The 17572-nt window shown below is 32.9% G+C and overlaps 3 protein-coding genes across 4 annotated transcripts; 2 read left to right on the plus strand and 1 right to left on the minus strand.

Annotated features, from left to right (window-relative positions):
* Positions 1-4536: 4536 nt before the first annotated feature.
* On the plus strand, positions 4537-9168 carry LOC146943884 (NADPH HC-toxin reductase 1-like). Its single transcript, XM_085742184.1, has 5 exons — positions 4537-4715; positions 4934-5100; positions 5355-5567; positions 7566-7954; positions 8787-9168. The coding sequence occupies exons 1-5, from the start codon at positions 4601-4603 to the stop codon at positions 8926-8928; spliced, it is 1026 nt and encodes a 341-aa protein (XP_085598310.1). The 5' UTR covers positions 4537-4600; the 3' UTR covers positions 8929-9168.
* Positions 9169-10352: 1184 nt separating this feature from the next.
* Positions 10353-11934, plus strand: LOC146943885 (uncharacterized protein At4g19900-like). Its single transcript, XM_085748778.1, has one exon. The coding sequence runs from the start codon at positions 10467-10469 to the stop codon at positions 11784-11786; it is 1320 nt and encodes a 439-aa protein (XP_085604904.1). The 5' UTR covers positions 10353-10466; the 3' UTR covers positions 11787-11934.
* Positions 11935-14183: 2249 nt separating this feature from the next.
* On the minus strand, positions 14184-17381 carry LOC146943886 (putative polyol transporter 4). 2 transcript variants are annotated; one of them, XM_085742166.1, is made up of 2 exons: positions 16788-17381; positions 14184-15879 (listed from the first exon to the last, which is right to left on the minus strand). In XM_085742166.1, the coding sequence occupies exons 1-2, from the start codon at positions 16993-16995 to the stop codon at positions 14516-14518; spliced, it is 1572 nt and encodes a 523-aa protein (XP_085598292.1). In that variant the 5' UTR covers positions 16996-17381; the 3' UTR covers positions 14184-14515. The 2 variants fall into 2 exon arrangements, with proteins under 2 accessions (XP_085598292.1, XP_085598293.1); XM_085742167.1 differs by having other exon boundaries at positions 16784-17221.
* Between the last annotated feature and the right edge of the window lie 191 nt (positions 17382-17572).

Below are 17572 nucleotides of genomic sequence, written 5' to 3' on the forward strand. Positions count from 1 at the left end.
AGTAAGGTCTTGATCCCAAGACCAAATAATCTACATATACAAGAATAACAGCGAAGCCTGAAGGACTTTTCTTACTGAAGAGGGAATAATTAGCCTTAGATTGAAGATATGATAAGTGCTAGGAAGTGATACTTTCATGTTATATTTTAAGCACTTTTGTTACTTGTTTTGCAAGTTATTTAGGGAAAAGTCGAGATAAAAGTGATAATTGCCTTATTACGCTTTAATTGCCTTACTTTACCCAATTGCGCAGGATTTGACCTCAAGACACTAAGCAAGGATGAAAAAGCCAAGAAAAGTGCAAAAGGGCCGCAGGTACCCCATTGCTCGCGAGGCGAGCACAGCAGCTCGTAGTGGCGAGCATCAAAACAAAGCCAGAAAGCCGAAAGCACCCTCTTGCTCGCGAGGCGAGCAGAGCTACTCACCGTTGCGAGTAAGGGCGGTTTGACCCTCCAAGGGTGACGTGGCAGAATCTTAATGGTGAAGGAAACAGCACTCGCCATGGCGAGTAATTCTGCTCGCGAGGCGAGCTCAAGCATGGCTGAATTCTATAAATAGCCACTTGCTATTCTTGGACAAGGAGCTTGATATTTTTCTTAGTTTTTCTCTTAGGTTTTAGTTTTAGATATTTTATAGAAAGAAATAGGGCAGATCATATAGAGTGAGAGTGGTTTTTGAAGTTGGATCTTTCTTCCTTTGTTGAGACATCACAAGTGTAATGGTTCCTTCCTTTTCAATCCATCCTTGCAAGGCTCCCATGATGATGTGTAGCTAAATACCCTTTGTTGGGATGAGAGGTATTTGATCCTTGCTAAACATGTAATCTTTTGATCTTGCAATATATGGTTCTAGCAATTTATATTCAATATTGTTGTTATTCTTGTGTTAATGCTTTCAATGAGATTCAAGATGATTTGGACACAAACTCTTGAATCTAGAGCTAGAGTAGCAATATATCTTAGGTTAACTTACTTGACATCTTTGTTAATCTTGTGATAATCACCATAATCAAGAGTTAAATGCTTTCGGATACTTAATCAGGCTGGACACGGTCGATTAGGTTATTTGATCGACTTTGTTATCGTTTAAGGGATTTGGACACGAATGTTTAAACGATACCTTAGAGTTAATTATATCACTTTGGACACGAAGGATAGTTTAGAATTGATTGTGATAATGTTGTTTATAAGGCTAGAATTCGTATGGATCATTAGGTTACGTGTGACGCTTGGTTAAGGAACGCTACTCCTAACAAGTTTCAATCCTTATTTATCTCAACTTTTATTTTTTTGCAAATTAGTTTAGCTAATCACATTTCAAACAAACAAGTACTCTTAATACTTTGAATGATAATTGATGTTAAACTGTCATTGATAACGCACTATTCCCTGTGGAGACGATACACAAATACTTATCTTGTTTGATGTTAAAAACAACTTCATCAAGATAGCATGAATGAATCAATGTCTCAGTAAGCTTGTTCCACTGCTTGCTAGCTTGTTTGAGTCCATATAGGGACCTTTGAAGCTTGCACACTAAGTTAGGTTGAGGTAGAGATAGGCCAGGAAGAGCTTGCATATAGACTTCTTCATTCAAATCACCATGAAGAAAAGTAGTAATGACATCAAGTTGAAATAAGGGCCAATTCTGAGGTGCTGCAATAGTTATAAGGGTTCTAACAGTTGTCATTTTATCTACTGGACTGAAAGTATCCATGTAGTTTATGCCTTCTGTTTGTGTGAAGTCATTAGCCACTAATCTGGCCTTATACCTTTCCACAGAGCCGTTGGCATGTAATTTCACCTTGAATACTCATTTACATCCTATAGCTTTATCCTGTGCATGTAGTTTTGCAAGACTCGTAGTATTGTTTTTAACTAGAGCAGTTAACTCAGCTTGAATAGCTAGCCTCCAATTTTCATCACCCATAGCTTCCTCATAGGATGAAGGTTCAGGAATAGTGGGGAGGTTGAGAATGTAGTGTTTATGTGTGGAAGACAAATTATTATAAGGTAATTGGTTAGAAAGAGGATACTTACTAGATGAAGATGATGATAGTGGATCAACATGAAGTGAAGAATGGATTATATCAGTAAGAGATGCACAATGATAATCTTGCAAATATGTAGGTGGTTGCACAACTTTAGTAGTTTTTCTAATTGGTAAGATTTATGATGGAGATGCTACAAAAGATGTAGACTGAGGTAAAGAAGAAGATGCAGACTGGCGAGATAAATTTGATGGTTGGCTATGGTTAGCAATATTTAATGAATGAGGTGAAGATGTAGACTGTGAATGAGATGATGATGCAGTATGTGTATTAGCATTGAGAGACATATGAGTACTTTGAGAATTTTGAGTATGAGTCTAAACAATATAAAAAAAAATCATCCAAAATAGGAGAAGTAGCTTGTGCATATTCAGCAGTGCAAGGGACATTGTTATTGAACATACTTGAATTATAAGGAAATATATGTTCAAAAAATATAACATTTCTACAAAGAAATTTTTTTTTAGAGTGTAAATCAAAAAGGATGTACCCTTTGACACCATCTTTAAAACCAAGATGAATGCATTTTCTTGATCTAGAATCAAGTTTCTTTCTATGAGCTGAAAGAGTGGCGGCAAAACATAATGAGTCAAAAACTTTTAAAATTTTGGCTTAAGTGCAATTTTGCCCCCCCCCCCCCCCAATTTTGGCTGAATCGGAATTTTACCCCCCATTATTTTAAAACTCGGAATTTTACCCCCTCAATTTAATGTTTTTCGGAATTTTACCCCCTCTATTTTGAAACTCAAAATTTTAACCCCCCAATTTAATGTTTTTCGGAATTTTACCCCCACCACATTTGATGTTATCATCCACCTAATTAATTATTTAAATTAAATAATTTTTAGTTACAAAAAATAAATAACTTTTTTAAAAAATAGATAAAACTTTAAAAAATACCTTAAAATGCAGAAAAAATTCTAAAAAAAAATACTAGAAAATAAAGATAAAATGTAGGAATTACAATAAATGAATAATTTTTTAAAAAAATCAAAAAAAAACTTTAAAAACACCTTAAAATGTAGAAAAATACTAGAAATAAAGATAAAATGTAGGAAATAAACAAGAATAAACGAAAAAAATTCCATTAAAAATACATGGAAAATTCCATTAAAAAAATGTAGAAAAAATTCTTAAAAAAATGTAGGAAAATTCCATGTATTTTTTTTTCTGTTTATACTGTTTTTCCATGTATTTTTAATGGAATTTTTTTCGTTTATTCTGGTCTATTTCCTACATTTTATCTTTGTTTTCTAGTATTTTTTTCTGCATTTTAAGGTATTTTTTAAAGTTTTTTCGATTTTTTTTAAAAATTATTTATTTATTGTAATTCCTACATTTTATCTTTATTTTCTAGTATTTTTTTTTAGAATTTTTTCTACATTTTAAGGTATTTTTTAAAGTTTTTTTCTATTTTTTTAAAAAGTTATTTATTTTTTGTAATTAAAAATTATTTAATTTAAATAATTAATTAGGTGGATAATAACATCAAATGTGGTGGGGAGTAAAATTCCGAAAAACATTAAATTGCGTGGGTAAAATTCCAAGTTTCAAAATAGGGGGGGGGGGGGTAAAATTCCGAAAAACATTAAATTGAGGGGGTGAAATTCCGAGTTTTAAAATAGGGGGGGGGGGGGGGGGGTAAAATTCCTATTCAGCCAAAATAGGGGGGGGCAAAATTGCACTTAAGCCTAAAATTTTTTATGTCAGGTAAACAATCATGTAAAATTTGAAAAGGTGACTTATTGGATAAGAAAAGTGTAGACAATCCGTTTATAATGTGAATGACATGTAGTTTCACCTTGAATATTATTTAGGATTGAGGTAGTAACGAGCAACATGCAATATCTTTTAATGTAACTAGATTTTTACACAGTTTAAAAAACCGATTTATTTTTTTTTTTGGTCAGGAAAAACCGAATTATTTTAATTGAATAGCACTAGCTTATTTAAATAATGTAAAAGTATTTAATGAACATCGCAATACTTTTCATCGTCCTCGTGAGCTTAACTCAGTTGGTATGGACAATGCATAATATATGTAAGGTTCGGGGTTTCAACCCGGTCACCACAAAAAAAATATTTTTCATCACATTTTTTTTTTCAATCCCCTAAAAAAAATCAATTTTTAATTCAATATACACCCTAAGTTAATTTTCATCATGATGCAGATCGTCTTTTTAATGGCACATGATGGAGACGGATTATGATCTTCATTTGGAAAAAAATGGATAGATAAATACATTAATTTATGTGTATCTAATTAAATTCTTTTATAAATTAAAATTATTTTTTAAAAAATTTATGAAATTGTTATGAATCGAAGAGATTATAATGTAAAATCATTGAAACACAAAATATTACAAAGTATAGACAAACACAGCAACAACTTAACGCAATTAATAGTGTACGTATGGCCTTGGAGAGACCCCTCATATTTACTAGGTGGAGTCCATATTTACTAGATAATGCATTGTTTTTTCACTATTGTGTGTGGTCTGAATCATATGTTAGATCATTGTGAGTGGAGAAGTTAGATTATTATCAGTGATGGAAAGGAGCTGCAAGGTGTGTGTTACAGGTGGTGCTGGTTATATTGGCTCTCTCCTAGTCAAGAAGCTTTTGGAAAAGGGATACACTGTCCATGCCACTCTCAGAAACTTGAGTATTCATTCATTCTATCCCTTTCCCTCTCTGCATTTTTTTTTTCTTTTCATGCCACCATCCATTTTTTTCAATTCTTTTTAGTGAATTCGTTAAATCTATGCATATAACATAACAACTGCATCACCGTTCATTTTTTAATTAAATATAAACTTGTTATATGCAGTGCTATTAGTATAAAAAAACTCTAATTAAAGTGAATTCATTTATTGATTTCAGAGGACGAGTCCAAAGTCAGCTTTCTGAGAGGCTTTCCACATGCAAATACAAGATTGGTGTTATTTGAAGCTGACATCTATAAACCAGATGATTTTTGGCCAGCAATTCAAGGCTGTGAATTTGTCTTCCATGTTGCCACTCCCTATCTACATCAAACTGATTCTCAGGTTCATTTCCCAAATATTGATTATTACTCTTTTCTTTCCTTTTGGTTATGTACTTGAAATTTTTAGCCAATTTTATTGTTGTGAGTGCTTAATTAACTTCTTCTAAGTGACACTTTAGATATATGAATCATCAATTTTGTTACTGAAATTGTAGTATTTGATAATTTTCTCACTACAATCAATGAACTTTTGAAAGACTGATTTTGTACATTATTTATAAATTTCGTTGATATAAGTGAATGTTGGTAGGACAGTTTAAGAGCATAGAGGAAGCAGCAGTAGCAGGTGTAAAAAGCATAGCTGAGACTTGTATTAAATCAAAAACAGCGAGAAGACTGATATACACTGGCACCGTGGTTGCTGCTTCTCCACTGAAGGATGATGGGAGTGGTTACAAAGACTTCATTGATGAAACTTGTTGGACTCCTCTCCAGAGTCTCCACCTTCCTCTCACCGCTTTCCATAAGGTAAATACTATATATATAATGCACTTTCTCACACAATAATAATGGACAAGACAACAATGCACTTTCAGCGTTTTTATTTATTTATTTATAGAGACCAAAAACATATTTAACCTTTAATTTTATCATTAGCCATACATAAAGGGTCGCCCAAACATCTACCAAAAAAAAAAAGGGTCGGCCAAACGTTTTTTTTTTATAGAATACGTTTATGTGAATTGGGTTTTGTGTCTCATTAGAGTTAGAACAAGCTTTAAAGATCAAAGTGCTCTAACAATTGTACGTAATGACGGATCATTCATCAAAGTGATCCTTGCACTAACAACGGGGGTTGAACCCACGCTCGTGTGGTGGTTGAACCCACGTCCTTTGGGGATATGAACTAATATTCATTAACCACAAACTTTTTTTTTTCTTCAGAAGAGGTGAAAAACCGCTTGATATTTCTATCTTTTTTTTTTTTTTGAGAGAATATATTTCTATCTATATCATGTTGTTAACACATCCTAAATTAAGGGTTAAACATACAAAGGGTAAGTAGGATTTGATTGACTAATGACATTAGTTTACGGATTATTTTTGTATGATCACAAGACTAAATATAATATTTTAGATACACTCATAAAATATTGATTATACCTTTTATTCTTTTAATTATTTGAAAAATAATTAAAAAGTTAATTCTATATTTTGATTTTTGTGAGTCTACCCTATTAATATTTTGTGACTATACACAACATGTTATTATTCTAGGTTGAGGGTCCAATTAAATCCCTCACCGGTGTACCACTCATCTTGACCATTAGATCCAACGCATCCAGCTATTTTACTATGCACAACACTACATTCAATCTTTCTTCTCTCTTTGTTTTCAGTCTCAAAGCCTCACCCAAATGCACCACTATCCAGTGAACTACCACCAACCACTATCCATGACACTGCCACCAAAAAAGTCCGTCGGAGAATTGCATTTACAACATTACACACCCTAAAGATTTCATAGGAAAATTCAAAGTTATAATAGGGTTGATTTTTTTTTCAACAAAATAATGATAAGGATGTTTTAAAAAAATTGCAACTGTACTTTTTCCATCATGTCCCTGTCATTGATTTTACTCGCAAGGTGCTTAAATGGTAAAATAAAATTTAGGGCTCTTCTAAATCTTGGCGTGAGAACAGATTTCATTGTTTTAATTTGTTGAAACAATTGTGACTTAAACAATGCTTTGAGGTCAACATGGTTGTAGTTAAAAAGGTTCAATTTTATATATACATGACCAGAACAATGAACTAAAGCAGTGGAAGGAAGTTATTCATAAGTAATTTCTTGGCTGATGGTTCTCAAAACCTATTTTTTTTCTTCCCACAAATTATCCACAGAAGAATCAATCTGAAACACCCATTTAATGATTTTTTTAACAGTCTAGTTTGGTTTTCTAAGAATGTTTCTGGTGAACATTTGAAGCATTCATGGATATTGTTCAGGCTGTGGAGAGCGAGCGAGAGTGCTAAAAAATAGAAAAAAGAAGCTAATCATGTGTGGTAACAGTTAATCAGATAGTATGTGCTTATTTGATCTAAGGGTCAAGATGAGTGGTACACTGGTGAGGGACTTAATTGGACCCTCACCCTAGAATCCACCCTAATATAAGTTGTCTAAAGTTTTTTTTTTTTTGGAGGTGTACCTATATTTACATCCAATATGTGGTTTTTACCACTAATCCTCGATATTAAACTTGAAATCACATTGAGATCGATGAAATTACAGCAGCGTCGTAATTTTGTTGAACTACCAAATCGTAACTTTTGGCAAAATCAATATGACACATCTATGGCATCGTAATTTTGTTGAAATATCGAATTGTAACTTTTGGCAAAATCAACGTGACACACTATGACTAAGCCAAATTCCCCGCGAATCCAAAGATACACATGTGGTGTTCTTGCTTCAAGTGAATCTCTAGCTCGATATATAACAAATCACGGTGAATCTCTTTGTAGGAGTACGCTTATTCCAAGACATTGGCAGAGAGAGAATTATTAACGAGTTATGGTAAAGATGAAAATGGAAATGGTGGAATTGAGGTGGTTACTCTTGGTGTTGGCCTAGTGGGAGGAGATGCTCTTCTCAGTTACTTACCCGCAAGTGTTGCAGTGATTATCTCTCAGCTTCAAGACAATGAAGTTGCATATCAGTCTATGAAGTTCTTAGAAGATATAGATGGAAAAATTCCACTAGTCCACATTGATGATGTTTGTGAAGCTCATATCTTTTGTGCTGAAGATTCATCTATCAATGACAGATTTTTGGTTGCAAGCTCATATGCATCATCAGCAGAGATAGCAAATTATTATCTTCAAAACTATCCAGAATTCAATTTGAAAGAGAAGTAAGTTATTACTACTACTTTCTATACCAACTTATACAACATATAGTATCGATTTGTTTTGAAAATAAATTTCCTACAAAGAGAAATCTCTTATATCTATCGAGCTTGAAATCTAGATCATCAAATTACAGATTTGATAATGTCAAGCCGGTGAGTGAGACAATTAGGTGCAACTAATCTAAAGTTTACAAATAGTTTATGGAAAATGAACATATGTTAAAAGCTTAATATAAAACACAATGTTTCAAAAGTAGTACATTTAATTTTTTTAATTTTTTTTTAAAGAAAATCAATGCAAATTTACTTTTGAATTCTTTAACATGTGTCATAAAAGGAAACATTTACAAGATACGAAATCTGTCATAAACTTTTTACGTTGGTCTGCCTCTAAAAAGATGGGTACTTATATCTAGACACGATTTCACTCATTAAACACCCAATCCGATCCACATGGCACACATGAGGTAAGACTAATAATAAGAGCGAAAATTTTATATCCAATCATGCTTTGTTATATATGGATGTTAAATGGAGGTATAAAAATTAAAGGATGTCTATCAATATTTTTTCAAAAAAAAAAAAAAAATTACATCGATCCGAGTGGAATTTGACTTTGTGGATGAAAAAAAAAATGTGATCAAAATATAAGACCCTACTAAAGATGGTTAGATTGATTCTCTAGTGAAAATCTAAAATCTTAGTATGATTCACAAGGTTGGTAGATAATTTGAACTAAGCTTATAAAAAAATATCTAAAATCTTACAATATTTGCCATCTGATTTTAGGTAAAAAAATATCTAAAATCTTACAATATTTGCCATCTGATTTTAGGTATTTGGAAGAGTCAAACAGAGCAATCAAATGGGCATCAACAAAGCTCATAGATAAAGGGTTTTCCTACAAATATGATCTCAAGATGATACTAGACGATAGTGTCAAATGCGGAAGAAGGACGGGCGATCTTAGTATATAATGATGGATCATCTTGGGTTTGATTCTTGCAAGTTAAAAAATGTATATTGGTCAACCTTTATTTGGTTTTCGGACAAGCGGATATTAGTATTACGTTGTTGGTATGGAGACACTCCGTAGGTAATCAACGATGGTCTAAATAAAATAAAAACAATATGTAATGATATCTTATAAATTGTGTTATACTAATTGATTATGGACTTGCATAAAAAAATAAATAAGGTAAAGGAATCAAACCCAAGATGTTTGTGTTTTTTCGTATTTCATTTCATCTTAAGAAAAGCAAACTAAGTGAGTGCCTCTGCCCTTGCCTCAACCCCCAATCACATTCTAGATTCTCGTGATTATATATGGCAACCTAAGAGAGATATGTGATTTGTCCTATCTTTTTGGTATTTTAGCTACAGCAAGGTATTGTTTCTTAGTACTATTTTTGTGCACAAAAGTTTATATTAGGGTGCTCTTTTTGGTTTATTAGGGTGCTCTATTAGCATAGTTTAATCTGTGAAATCAATAATGTTATTTATCCCTTAAAACAAGTAATAATCACATCACAAATGTTTGACAAAATATTTAAAATTTGTATGAAGATATTTTACACTTTCATTTCATATCATTTTCTTGCTTAATTACAAAACTAACTTTCTTATTATCTTTGTGAAGAAAATTTACTTAGATATGTATTAATATTTTTAACTATCACATGTAACTGCCGGTGGTTGGGGCTTGGGGTTGTATGTGGGTTTCCATTTAGACATAGTAAATTTTTAACAAAAACCATGAAGCAACACATACAATTTAAATTAAAATAAATATAAAATATACTAATTTATGTTAGAATAGTCATTCAACTATCACCTGATATTTACAGCTAGTCCAATTCCTTTGGACCAAAAAAACTGAAAGAAAATTGCTACTTTTACCGAAAGAATTCTAGCAAAAACTTCACGACAGCTACTCCATGTACCATCCAAAAAAAAAAAAAAACTGCTCCATTACCTCCCATGATTTCCGGCCAGCAAGCAAGTTTATTGGCTAAGTGTTGTTTCGCTATCCGCTCGGGACACATTCTTTCGGGATATATAGCAGTACTCAAGCTGAAAAGGGTCATTCACACTTTTAAATAAGAGAAATGGTATTTGAACATCCATTTTATAACAAAAAAAACTTTTATGACAACTTTCTATCTCATATTCACATTATATTTTTACTTTCCCTTTCTATTACTTTGGTTTCTGTACCAATACATATTTTTCCTTGTAAAAATTTGATTGTCCATTTGGTTGTCAAACAAATGGATGTTCAAATAACACTACTCTTTAAATAATAAGTAAAAAACATTAAACATGTCTCTCTTTTTTAATAAAAAATAAATAATAATTAAAACAGAAAAGTTGCATGAATGAACCAAAACAAACAGAACATAACATGCTTCACTTAAAAATTTAATGCACATTTCTCTCTCCCACTCTCCACTATTCTCTCCCACATTGTCTCTCAAACTTCAAAGCTGAATCTTTTTGAACCTTCTCTTCTCTTATGGAAGATCATATCAAACATCATCATAATCCTTTCCTCTATTTTCCATTTCTTCTACTTCACAAACTTCACCACTTTCTTCACAACTTCAAAAAATATATACTTTCCATTCTCTTCAACCTACCAACATCCTTTTTTGCTCTTCTCATTCTCTTCATCTTAGCTTACAATGCTTTCACCGTTTTCTGCATTCACATTCCTCGTTATCACTCCCCACACAAACCTCTCCTTCTTCCACCTCCATCACACACCAAAACCAAACTCTCTTCTTCTGTTTTCTTCGCTCGCAAGGAAGATACTTCACCAATCATCAACAAAAGACATTTCCCTCTTCTCCACAAAATCTCCATTCACAAATTCAAGAGAGTTAAAAAACACAAACGTGGCCTAAAAACCTTGCACTCTGACACAAAATTTCCACTTTTTCAAAAAAGACTTGGTGCATTTTTCAATGGAAATTCTTCTTCTTGTTCTTGCAAGTTGAGATTTTTTATGACTTGGATTTCACCCTTGAAAGCATTTGGTGATAGAGAGTTGTTATCAGTCGAAAGCTTGTTCAAGTCACACCCAAAAGCTTGTTTGGTTATAGTCTCAAAGTCAATGGATTCTGATAAAGGAACTCAAATTCTAAGACCCTTTGTGAAAAATGGTTTTAGAGTGATTGCTATTGAACCTGATTTCAACTATATATTCAAAAACACTCATGCGGAACCATGGTTTAATCGGTTAATACAAGGGAATGTGAATCCAGGTGAAATTTCATTAGGCCAAAACCTCTCAAATTTACTTAGACTTTCTCTCTTGTATAAATTTGGAGGCATTTACATAGATGCTGATATAATAATCTTGAAAAGTTTTTCAAATCTAAGAAACACTATTGGAGCACAAAACATTGATGTGAAAACAAAGAAATGGAGTCGTTTGAACAATGCTGTGTTGATATTTGATAAAAACCATCCTTTGCTTTTGAAGTTTATTGAGGAATTTGCACTTACTTTTGATGGTAACAAGTGGGGGCATAATGGTCCTTATTTAATATCTAGAGTGGTTTCTAGAGTAAGTGGAAGAGAAGGGTATAATTTCAGTGTGGTTCCACCTTCTGCATTTTATCCTGTGGATTGGAGAGGGATAAAGAGTTTGTTTAGAGGGCCTAAAGATGAGATTCATTCAAAATGGTTGGTTAAGAAAATGGAGCAAATTAGAGAAGAAAGTTATGCAGTGCATCTTTGGAATAGGCAAAGTAGGGAGCTTAAGGTTGTTAAAGGAAGTATTATTGATAGTATCATATCTAGTTGTTGCATTTTTTGCAACACTTATTAGGTTCTTAATTAAGTTTGTAGTTAGTGTCTTAGAATTACTAGTTTAAAGTTTAAACAATGGTTGTGTTGCAACTTGCAACTTATAAGTAGGCATGGACCAATTGTGTATTTGGAGAAAAATTATATTTTAGATGGTTAAAGTTGGTTAATTGAAGAACTATACTAGATAATAATTAAGGGGTTAGTTGGACTCATCACTCTTCCATGATATTTTTTATGTGAAAATTATCTAGTTGATCTCATTTCTGTTCTTGAAATTGCTGAATGGAGCAATTTAGTCCTAACAAATTAGGCTTTGAATATAATAAGCTCAATCAATTTCGTTCATCCGTCAAGTATGTCTTTCGGAAACGTCAATTAAAACCAATAAAAGACATATATATTGACTTGAATAGTCTTTGATGAGCGTATATATAACCTTATAATTGTGTATAACCTATAATTGTGATGCTATTTTTGTAAAAAATGACCAAGTTGACTAACATTATTCATTTTCTTATCCATTTAACACTAAATAGTGAAAAGGGTGGCATGTTTGCATGTGGTTTTGGATTGCAGTTCACAAATGGAAGTAAAAATTGATTGATATTCAACAAAGTTTTTCTAGTTTGGGAGAATTAAACTTTGAAAATGACTTCTCAGCTCACAATCTTTAAATAAGGCACCTACTTTATTTCATTCATGTGAGACTCACTTTCACTTTCTGTCTCATTCTCAACTCATTCCCTTGGCTTGCATCAGCTTATATATGATCTTCTAGCAAATATGTTTTAGGAATTTACATTGTAGCTCCTTTTAATAGCAACCTATTGTGGTTGAATAGATATTTTTAGAGGTAATTAAATGAATAAATGGATTCTTTTTTTTTACTAATCAGAACACTTTTTTTTTTTTTGTGCAAAATCATAGTAACATTTTATACTCTACCTACCTGAAAAGAAACAAGAAACAAAAAACAAAAAAGAAGGGAGAGGGTAGAGATAAGTGATCCACCTACTTTCAATTCCCAAAGATTCCATCATTGTTAGTTCAAACACAAATGTCATGCCTATGATACGCCCCATGCATCAATTGCCATATTCTAAATTTATGTTTATCTACCTGAATGAAATATAGGATGTGTTTGTTTTGACTTCAAAAAAATCTGTAAATTTTATTTTAGAGATTTTTGAAAGAAAAAAACTGAAGCAGTTGATCTAGATTTCCAATTTTAAGTATGAATAATTGTTCAATTTTGGTCCTTCTTATTTCTCCTTTAAACTGTTTAAATTCCAAGATATGTTCAAATTTCAAGTTATAAATAAAGCTATGTAAATAACGTGATGAGGTTGGTGCGTTATGTTTTGGTTTTTATTTTTGGGACCATATGTCTTGCATTTGTGTGTATTTGAGCGAGCACTTGTCAAACATGCATGAATTTGAATGAAACCCATTTTACAAAATTGATTTGAATAAATTTAAGTTTGAAGTAAAATGATTAATGTTTAAATGTTTAAAATCAAAACAACACTGCTAAGTAAAGTTAAGTAAAGTCTCATTGATGATTATTTAAGTCAAGATTCGAATTTGAATTCTATCAAACGGTTCGTTTTTTATTGAAACTTATTAACCACTTATCGGATTAATAATGAATTTTTTTCCAATACTACAAAATGTAATCTCATAAAATATCCATGCATTGTTTACCTGGTTAATAAATGGAACATGCTTCTTGCATGAAGAAGCTGCGCAAGAATTGGAAAGACTAATATTCCTCAAGGTGATTGTATGCACAATTGAAAAGACTGACCCTCAAGCCGACTAAAATCCATTTAATAGGTTGACATCTCTTAACATATGTTTTTCATTCGTATTCGTCAATAATTTTTAAAACTATTGGAAAAATTATCTGCTTTTTTAGCTGGTTAAGTACAGCAGAAGAAGTTTTTATCTACTGCTCCCTCCGTTTTAAAATGAGTGTCGTTTTAGCCAAAAAAAATTGTTTTAAAATGAGTGTCGCTTTCACTTTTTCAATGCAATAATAACTTTTTCTTTTCAATTGTACCCTCCAATTAATACTCTGCACACTACTTTCAAAATATTACTTTTAAAACTAACCAATGGTTAATAAGGATAATTTGGTAAAATAACCATTCACTTTCTCTTAATCATTGTATTTCTTAATATGTGTGTAAACACCTAAAACGACACTCATTTTGAAACGGAGGGAGTATTTATTTGTGTGCAGATGTGTTGCACGAATATAGGGAACAGAAATATTGTAGTGTAGTACGTATAGCATTCTAGCACTTGTCCTATCCTATTCTATTTCTAGCTTTCAATTTTGTACACGTGGCATTTAATTTAATCTTTACACGTGGCATATAAAATAGCAAGACGAGGAGTAGGAAGAACAACATGAAAATAATAATAAAATTAAAATAGATGAATATTGAATCGAGATCCTTTAAAATGTGCATTATAGCTCCATGAACCTAACATGAACTCATTCTCAACAAACTATAAAATAAAATCACAGTACAAATGAATATTAAGGAATGCTTAGGCTTATATTGGTGCAGGTAGTAGTGGTGGCTTGAACCTTGAAGGACAGCAACACAACACTGGAATCATGTTTCTACTGTTTTGTTTGTGTATATACAAAACATGTCCCTCTGCATGCACAATAAATCCTTTTATGTATATGTTGTAAGACCATAAATGGCCTTCGAATGCATGCATGCCACAAACTCATGACTTCTGCATCAGATGCTCCACATCTCCCATTTCTACCTCACTTTCTTGTGATTCACCTACATTTTGAAACAGCACTTCAATTTCTTCCAAACTCTTTCCTTTTGTCTCAGGAACACAGTAATGAACAAACGCAACAGCGCTGCACGAAATAACACCAAAAACAAAGAAAGTTCCGGCTACTGTTATTGCTTTGGTGATGGATAGAAAGGACATGGAAATTGCACCGCTGCTTACCCTACTTCCCACTGCTCCAAGAGCCGATGCTTGCGCTCTAAGCCTCAAAGGAAATATTTCGGATGACAGCACCCAACATATAGGACCAAGTCCTATTGAAAAAGAAGCTACATTTCCACAAACAGCAAGAATCGCCAACGCGATCCCAACTTTTGCGTGACTCAGAAAGGCCAGTGCGAAGCTCAGGCTAAATAAACTTATTGTCATTCCAATTGTGCTCACGTAAAGCAAAGGCTTTCTCCCCAATTTGTCGATTAGAAGTATAGCTATCAAGATGAACACTGTTTTGGTGAATCCAACAGCAACAGTTGCTGCAAGAAGCTTAGAGTTTCCTGTGATTCCAGCGTTCTTGAAAATCGTCGGGCTATAATATACTGTTGTATCTATGCCTGTAATCTGTTGGAAACATTGAATTCCACAACCAGTTATAAGCATTCTTCGAACGGGAGGAGAAGGATACAAAATTTCTTTCCAGACAGCTTTTGTTTCGTACTTATCCGCATTTCCTGATCCGGCAGCTTTCTGAATTTCTTGCAATTTTTCTTCGGCATCTTTCTCACTTTCGCTTATCTTTGACAGCACTAGTTTAGCTTCTTCAATCCTATTCTGCACGACAAGCCATCTTGGAGATTCAGGTATGATAAAAAGCGCGACGGCAATAACAACCGAAGGAATAAGTCCAACACCAAGCATTATTCTCCAATTTATATGCGATGGAAGCTTAGAAAACGCATAGTTTGATATGTAGCCAAGAAGAATTCCAAAATTTATGAAGATCTCGGGGAATGAGGTGAGAGATCCCCTAGCAATGGCAGGAGAAATTTCGGCGATATACACAGGTGCAATCATGACCCCAAAACCTATACCTACACCTGCTATGAGTCTACCTATCATCAATACTTTAAAGGATGGAGCAAGAGCCATAATAGCTCCACCTGTTTGGAAGATAAGTGCTGCCAAACCAATGGTCCATTTTCTGCCGATCCAATCAGATGTTTTCCCACCAGCTAAACTACCCAAAAGTGATATTATGCTCAAAATTCCAACAAGTACTTCTTGTTGGACCTCTGTTATCTTCAAATCCTCCTGAATGAATATAATTGCTCCACTCATAACACCAACGTCTGCAAAATGAAAAGCAAGATGGCAAGTGGCTTAATTTTGAACTTCATCGATGATATAAATGAATACACGCCAGCGATGTTTATGTAGTAATTATCATTAAATAACTTGGTACAACATGGTTGCGAACAAGAAACTAATAGGTTCTGGCCTATCGATTACCAGATTTAAGTTATCTATGTTTAACCGTCAGAGTTTCTTAAAGTAGCATTGCCTATATTATTTAAGCAAAAGGACATAATGCTATATTGAACTTACCATCTACAAGTTAATAAATGGACACAATAATAGTTTTACAAGTGAGGACTCTATCCACATCAGTGTTGTCAATTGCGAATAGTAGAAAACAACAATTTGTTCAAATTCCGACGTATAACAGTGCTATGATGTTGTCATGGTCGCTATTTGCCAGAACTTTGTACTATACAGTATATTGCTGAAAAATAGTGATTTGTTCAAATTCTAGCGATATAGCATTGCCACAGCCGCCGTTTATTGTTAAAGTTGGGTATCATCCGCCGCGCGCAACTGCGGAGACTAGTCCCTCGAGCTTTGTGAGACCCAAATGGGCGGCAAACTCTATTCAATAAGTACATCCACTATTAACAACACTTATCCACATTATATCTAGACATGATTTTCTTTCCTCTACAACATTCTTAAAATGCCATCTCAATTTTGAAACATAAAATTAGGGTTGCAAATTAAATTACACAAAAAACCCGGTATTTTATACATATCATTGTGAATGTTACAAAGCCACATAAATCCTATAACCAAAATATATAAATCATCTATTTAGGGGGTTCTAAAAATTGTATTTTTATTGAAAAATTTGTAATTTTACCAACAATAAAATTAAAGTATCAAAATTACAAAATGTGAAAGATAAAGAAATAGAATTACCTACCATAGCCGAGAAGAACAGAATTGAGAGAAGCAAAAACAGCACATGCAAAGATATATTTCTTGGAATCATGCTTCCTGGTTGCCAACCCTTCTTCTTCTTCTTCCTCTTCAGATGTCATCCTAATGTACTTATTTTTAGTCCCTAATGGAATCTCAGATATCACATCTCCATTCCCATTCCCATTTTCTTGTACATCAACCAACCCCATTGTTCTCCTTCAATATTCAATTCTTTTTTATGAATTGAATATTCAATATTATATAAATCAACTATAGAGAAAATTTCAAGGTAAAGACTTGAACATTGACTGTGTTATTCTTCCAGATCTGAAACGCGGAATTGAGGACGAAAATGGAATTGTGGGGACTAAAAGTTGAAACGTGATTTTTGCTTCAAGAACAAAAAAAAAAAAAAAAAAGAGGAATGTTATTTGCATAATCAATTTACAACCATACTTTATAAAGAAAAAAGTGGTATTGGCGCTGAAACCATAACATAAAAGATAATGTGAGTATGAGAGAGAAAGTTGTTGCAAAAATTGTCACTAAATGGAATAAATATCATTTCTAAAAAAGAAAACATTGTTGACCAATGCTAGCCACAGTTGCTTTGTCAAACGCTTTTAGACACTTGCTATTTTATTGGTCCACATCATTTTAATGAAAACATATTGTGACTGGCAACCGGTTCATATTTAATATTAATTTAAAATTAATGTTTTTTTAATTAACTTTCTTCCCCACTCAACTGTATTCTTCAACGCCCAAATAAAATCGCTGTTTACA

Source organism: Medicago sativa, chromosome 2 (genome assembly GCF_051527215.1).
Source record: "Medicago sativa cultivar Bolivia chromosome 2, Bolivia_mono, whole genome shotgun sequence".
Lineage (NCBI taxonomy): Eukaryota > Viridiplantae > Streptophyta > Magnoliopsida > Fabales > Fabaceae > Medicago > Medicago sativa.

What these genes read in the sequence shown, in the direction of transcription:
- LOC146943884 (XM_085742184.1), top strand. Translation starts at nt 4,601, where the DNA reads ATGGAAAGGAGCTGCAAGGTGTGTGTTACAGGTGGTGCTGGTTATATT. An exon ending in TGCCACTCTCAGAAACTTGA is followed by an intron (nt 4,716 to 4,933) that starts GTATTCATTCAT and finishes TATTGATTTCAG; the next exon opens with AGGACGAGTCCAAAGTCAGC. An exon ending in CTCTCACCGCTTTCCATAAG is followed by an intron (nt 5,568 to 7,565) that starts GTAAATACTATA and finishes ATCTCTTTGTAG; the next exon opens with GAGTACGCTTATTCCAAGAC.
- LOC146943885 (XM_085748778.1), top strand. Translation starts at nt 10,467, where the DNA reads ATGGAAGATCATATCAAACATCATCATAATCCTTTCCTCTATTTTCCA.
- LOC146943886 (XM_085742166.1), bottom strand. Translation starts at nt 16,995, where the DNA reads ATGGGGTTGGTTGATGTACAAGAAAATGGGAATGGGAATGGAGATGTG. An exon ending in TTCTGTTCTTCTCGGCTATG is followed by an intron (nt 15,880 to 16,787) that starts GTAGGTAATTCT and finishes TTCATTTTGCAG; the next exon opens with ACGTTGGTGTTATGAGTGGA.